The sequence below is a fragment of the Teleopsis dalmanni genome, chromosome 2, assembly GCF_002237135.1.
Source record: "Teleopsis dalmanni isolate 2A chromosome 2, ASM223713v2, whole genome shotgun sequence".
Lineage (NCBI taxonomy): Eukaryota > Metazoa > Arthropoda > Insecta > Diptera > Diopsidae > Teleopsis > Teleopsis dalmanni.
Window position 1 is genome coordinate 12,597,934 of NC_051847.1, and position 6,733 is coordinate 12,604,666.

Sequence of the window (6,733 nt, forward strand, 5' to 3'; positions counted from 1 at the left end):
TGGCATTCTATATTCTACATAATATGTATTTAAAATTTGTAAATGTTCCACACAATATTGATATCTAAACTTTTTTTTGGGCAAAAGTATATGTTAAGATACTATATAAAATATATATAAAAAAAAATTTACTATTTTATGTACAATATCTTTATGTAAACATACCGCTAAGTCGCAAAATTTGTACACAACATTATCCGGGTAGCTGGTATAACCGACAGCATTAGCACCACGTAACAACATTTGGAAAGGTATATTTGGTATCTGTTTACGCATTTCTTCCAATCGTTCCCATGGACATTCATGCAAGAAACGTAGAGCAACATCAAAAGTAGCACCACCCCAATTTTCCAAAGAGTATAGATTATTGAATTTGTGAGCAACAAATGGTGAAATTTTTAATAGATCATGTGATCGTACACGTGTAGCTAATAGTGACTGATGAGCATCTCTGAAGGTAGTATCCATGAGCATTAAATTCTTACGAGACCGTACTTCTTTGGCAAATGCCTCAGGACCCTGAGACTTGAGTATGCCTCGTAATCCTTTTGGAGGTTCCGTGACTGTGTAATGTTTTTGATTTTGTAAAACACAATGAGATTTTTTAAATGGTTGGGAGTAAGAGAAAAAAATAAATTAATTTTAAATAAATATATTACATAAGAATATTCATCAATTGAAAACGTATGCTTTTATCATTGCATTTAGCTCTGCAAGCTTCTTGCAAGCTCTTTACAGATTCCAGAAATTCGGATAACGGCAAGCGTTTTCTTTAAAATAAAGTTTATAAGAATTTATTGTAATATATACAATTGCACAAAAATGCTTATTATATTAATAGCTTAAGCTGAGCTTTAATGAAATTATTAAAGAATTAAACGCATTGCTCAAAATTTTATTAAAAAATACGCAAAATATAATTATAAAAATAACATAAATTTTCCAAAGTCCCATTAAAATCATGTAAAATTTAAAAATATTCAACCAAAATGCCAAAAGATAATTATAAATAAATTTGTGAACTTATGATAATTTTGAAAAAAAAATTTTTCTTTAATATCAAATAAAATTTTTTCAAGTGTATTTTTCACATACCTTTAGCTTCGCCACGCTCTTCACGCAATAGTGCCTCAGGCGATAGATCTTCACATATTGGTATTAAAAGTTTATATGTAAACGTGTTTGTTTTTCGAATTTTTGTTAATTACAAAATGATACAGAATTTTACAATAAAAAGAAAACGAAATAATAGAATTTATTAAAAAGAACATAAAATAAAAGAATCAAAGAATCAAAGAAAAGTTCAAGAACAGTAAAAAAATCGATCGAAATATATCTACTGATCTACTAAAAATAGTGCAGAATTATTTCTCAGTGCTAAGCATGCGCTAGTAATGTGAGTACGACTCTTTAAGATAAAGGATGTATCATGTTATTAACAAATAGGTTTGGAAAGCTATGAAAAAGAAAGAGATAGGTGAGTGGATGGGAAAGTATGAAAAGGAGAGAAGTAAGAGAGCTTTCAATATTAGTTATAAACTTCTTTTATATACTGGAGTATTTGTTTATGAAAGGGTGGGAGAACACATCCTTATGAAAGAATGTGTTGTATCGTATCATAAACTTTTATCGGGTAGTCAATTTCGAGGAAGATTATATCCTCTTTTAAACAAGTGGAATATCAGAATTTTTTTTTGAAACTTTAAAATTTTCCCATGCCACTATAATCAACTTGAAAGAAATTTTTGGAAGATGTTTGTGCTTACCAATATAAATCTTATAATTATTTATACATATTATATTAGAGCATATAGTAAGGACTACCAGCTAAAGGTGATCTTTCTCGTTTACACGTGAGTTTTTTTTTTGAAAGTTGTAGACGTATATGCAATTATGCGTTCTCAAGCTTCAACAGGTTAGAATATACTGACAGGGGTCATGTCCATTGTTTTAATAGTATTTCGCATTCAGAACAAGAATTTGTTCGTATAATGTAAACAAAATTGATTCTATTTCATTATGGCATCATTTATATTCAACCAGGCACTGCTCCTACTTCTGTAAATTTACATATTACCATGAACTGGAAGTATAAATAACTGCAAGTTTATGGGCAATATAAATAGGCACATAGGTACAGTAAAATATGTCAATAATGTATTTATTCCAATAGCATTCAATTATATAAAAAAAAACTAAATAAACTACTTTTTATTGAAGTCTTTTTTGATAGTAATATATTTTACTTAATGAAATATTTCAAAAAAGAATTTTTATTGTATGATATTCCTTTATCTTAAAGCTTGAATAGAAAAATGTGTTTATGAAAGAGGAAAACTTAAAAAAGTCATAGAACTTTACTGCTAGCAACACTGAAGCCAAATTTCACATATAAAGGCGAAAATTGTACTTACCTAAAGGCACTTCGGGTACATGTGGAGTTACATCGGCAGGCTTCAAGCCAGTAGCCAAAGGAGTTTGTGGTCCATTGACCAACACCTCACCGATATAATTAAGTAATTTTTGAGCACGATTTTGTGAATGGCGGAATTTAAACAATTGGGGATGTTCATCAATAAAGTATGTGTCCAGTACGCCGTGTAGGAATTTCTGATTTTCTAAAACGTTCAACAGAAATGGTATATTTGTCTTAACCCCACGAATACGAAATTCGCGCAATGCGCGATTCATTTTTGAGGCAGAACTTTGTAAATCACTGGCATGCGATATAATTTTAACAAGGAGGGAATCGTAGTATGGTGAAATGATGGCACCGGCAAAGGCGGAAGCACTATCCAAACGGATACCCATACCTTCACCAGAGCGGAACACCTCAAGACGACCAGTGCTAGGTTGGAAATCATTGGCAGGATCTTCTGTTGTAACGCGGCACTGTATAGCATAACCACGTGGTTTAATATTTTCCTGAGTGTAACCAAGTTCCGGTAAAGTCATGCCTTCTGCAACGCGTATTTGCGATTGTACCAAATCAATGCCAGTTATTTCTTCGGTTACAGTGTGCTCCACTTGTAATCTAAAAAATATTATACATAAAAAGGTTCAGAATTATAAAGTTATATATTCGTACCTAGCATTAACTTCAATGAAGTAGAAGTTACCAGACTCATCACACAAAAACTCAACAGTTCCTGCATTTTCGTAACCCACATGCCTGGCTAAACGTACAGCTGCTTCGGTCATTTTATCACGTACTTCCTTTGATAAACGCGGTGCTGGAGCGATTTCCACTACTTTCTGATGACGTCGTTGTACTGAACAATCGCGTTCAAACAAATGTACAACATTACCGGCTTTATCTCCCAATAGTTGTACTTCAATATGACGTGGGCGTTCAATAAACTTTTCTATAAACATAGCACCATTGCCAAATGCTGCCTTGGCTTCGGAACTAGCACGTTGAAATAATTCTTCAACTTCATCCATTTTGCGCACAACACGCATGCCACGTCCGCCACCACCATATGCAGCTTTAAAAATAACAGGCAGGCCATGTTTTTTACAAAATTCCATTGCTTCTTGGCTGGTAGTTACTGGACCATCTGTACCAGGTACAATAGGAACGCCGGCTTCAATTGCCGCAACACGTGCAGCCACCTTATCACCCATTTGTTGCACAACTTTTGGTGAGGGGCCAATGAATCGAAGACCAGCATCGATAACGGCTTGAGCAAAATCGCTCCGTTCTGATAAAAATCCATAGCCTGGATGCACAGCATCAACATCGTTTTCCTTACAAACACGGATAATTTCGGGAATGTTTAAATATGCCTCAACAGGTGGTAAGCCTTTGCCAACTAAATATGATTCATCAGCTTTTTGACGATGCATATGCATTTTGTCTTGTTCCGAATAAACAGCAACGGACTTAATACCCAATTCAGTGCAAGCACGGAAGACACGTATGGCGATCTCGCCACGATTGGCAACAAGCACCGAACGTATGGGTTTATATTCAACCTAGATGTTTTTTTAAAAATTGTATTTCTTTTACAACTCAGGGGAAAATACAAGAAGCATCCTATAAACTTACCTGACTAGAATAGGCATTTTTATTTATAAGAAATATGCGAACACGGGGTGTGGTTTGTCGGAGAGACTTAAAAGCTCTATGTGCAACTGGTATAAACATTTTGATTTAAGTAGTTCCAATAATTGCTAATATGTAAAATAATATGTAATATAATTATTTTAATATGTATATGAAATTTTCTTACACTTAGAAGTATTTTTAATATTGTCGGCAGTCGTTGTTGTATGAGACTAGAAATAGAGAGAGGGAAAGAAAAATTAATTATTCATAAAATATATACTACAATAAATTATTTCATTAAATAGAATATATTTTAATATTATAAAATTATATAATATTTCTAATTTGTTCTAAATTTGTCCTGGCTAAGAATAAAACACCTAAGTATAGCACCTCAGGTATAGGTATAATATACCTATATAGCACCTAAGTCTCCACTCCAAAATTGACAGGATTCAATGCCTGACAGTTGCAGTTTAAAAGCTTTGTACGATTAAATTAAACTCTTAAATATTTCCGGAGACTAAAAATTATTGATTTTTAAAAATTTTGGAAAAATCTACTTTTTTATCCTAGAAAATTCGCTCCATTAAAAAGTAATTTGTAATTTGTTTGTAATCAAAATTAAAATTTTAAAATAATCTTTTAAAATATTAAAAGAAGTTGGGTGTTTATGTAATTCATGATGTGAATAAGAAAACTTAATAGACCATCTCTAAATATAGTGTGTGGTAACAAATAAAGGTGATTAGTAGGAGTATCATCCATTACAAATAGTATAGTAGCTTATAATTATATATAACTACTTCGAAACTCCCTTGATAATAATTAATAAAGCAATTAAAAAAGAAATTGAAACTAATTAAGAGAATATGTGCTATGTTGTATCCTCTATATCAGTGGTTCTCAATCGATGGTCCGCAAGATGGTTAAAAATGGTTTGTGAATCAAATTTAACAGATATAGATACATGGCCCATGGGCCCGCGGATAATATATGTGCATCCTGGGATATGTTTGTAATCTACCACACTTACACAAATTTTCTCTTGATATATTTTGGTAAACTTACATTTTACAGTATTCCAAACAAACAAAAGAATTCAAATGAAGAAATTAAGAAAACTAAATTTAACATTATCAAATTAAACAGTATAACCGTATTTTTATTTCCTCCGAAAAAACCATGAACGTATGTACTTGTTTCTGTGGCACTCTAATCTGCGCAGTGACTTGTATTGGCCCGCGATCGTATTGGTCCTATTGGCCTGGCCCTGTCCTATATAATGTACGTATGCACTTATAAAATCATTATACATTATACCAGAGATGTATAAAGCACATTGAAATAACCATGCAGTTTATTATTCTTTAACTTTGTGGTTCCTACTAAAAAAAATATCATAGGTCAAAAAAGGTTAGAAACCACTGCACTATATAAGCCTAACACTCTGATTTCTATAACACTCATTTGCTGACGCAATAGTGACTATTTATACTAAATATTCAAAAAACAATCCCTATAAATATACTATAAAGCAATAATACGAGTGCTAATCCAAAAATCGAAGAAAGTGATCGAAAAACGTAGGTGAGATTTAAAATCAAAATGGAAAATCACACAATGGGAGTTAATAAGATTCAGTATTAATTTTTTTTTCTTGAAAAATATTCAGTGGGGCAATTGCATTTGCCCCACTGTATGCTATGTGGTCGATTGTTTGCTTGTGTTTGTGCTTTAAAATTTGAAAGAAAAATACTAAAATTTTGAAAGCGTTACTTACTGGTTTATAGACTATTTGTGTTATTATTTGTTTTCGCTAATTTTGTAAAATAATTTAAGATTCTAAATTGTTCAACTGTTTAAGGTTATCGCTTTCAAATAGAAGGTTAAATGAATGGAAATGGAATTACTTGATTTAACGCTTAAAATCTAATACAGAACATTGAGTTGATTATAATTTAATACAATTTTATTGCAATTTATAAAAAAAATTTTATTTTTTTTATTTAAATTTTACTAAAAATGGTCTAAAAATTGAGATTGGAATAAGGTTAATGTATATATATAATAATTTGAATGTTTATTAATTTATTTACTTAGTTTAAAGATAATATATTAAGGATAACAAACACTAGCGACATAGTCCTATAAGTCGACAATAATAAATACTAATAAAGAATTGTTGGATGCAATTATTATTTTAGAAACGATTATATCAGATTCAATACATATTCAATTAAATTCCAATTGTAATAAAGTTTTAAAAAAAATTATAGTCGACTTCAAACTTAAGAAAAAATCATCGAAAACTTTAAGAGCAAATTTTTATTTTAATGTAATAATATTATATTAATTTATTCACAATTTTAAAATATATTTTCTAATATTTTAATTATCTAATAATTTAATGTAAATTCAATTCTGTTAGTTTAACGCCAAGTCTGTTTTAGCGCCATCTGTGAATTACATCATATGTTTTTGTACGTTGTGAATTTATAATGTCGACGATCTTTTATTTTCTTTCGACGATACTTTCACATAACTATCTAATACGGTTGTCGAGTTTGGATATATTACTGCTATGACGAGACAGAAGTTATCTATTAGAAGTATTTTTAGCAAATTTTGTTATGAGGTTACTTTAAATATACAAAGTAGTGAAAATTCGTTATGAATAAA

At 30.8% G+C, this 6,733-nt stretch overlaps 1 protein-coding gene across 1 annotated transcript; it reads right to left on the reverse strand.

Moving 5' to 3' along the window:
- Nucleotides 1-126: 126 nt before the first annotated feature.
- Nucleotides 127-4,282, reverse strand: LOC119673950 (pyruvate carboxylase, mitochondrial-like; the record flags this gene model as incomplete). Its single annotated transcript, XM_038085067.1, has 6 exons — nt 4,236-4,282; nt 4,052-4,176; nt 3,089-3,978; nt 2,415-3,034; nt 1,096-1,143; nt 127-563 (listed from the first exon to the last, which is right to left on the reverse strand). Coding segments are annotated over exons 2-6 (2,094 nt in total), but the record flags the coding sequence as incomplete, so codon positions are not given.
- Between the last annotated feature and the right edge of the window lie 2,451 nt (nt 4,283-6,733).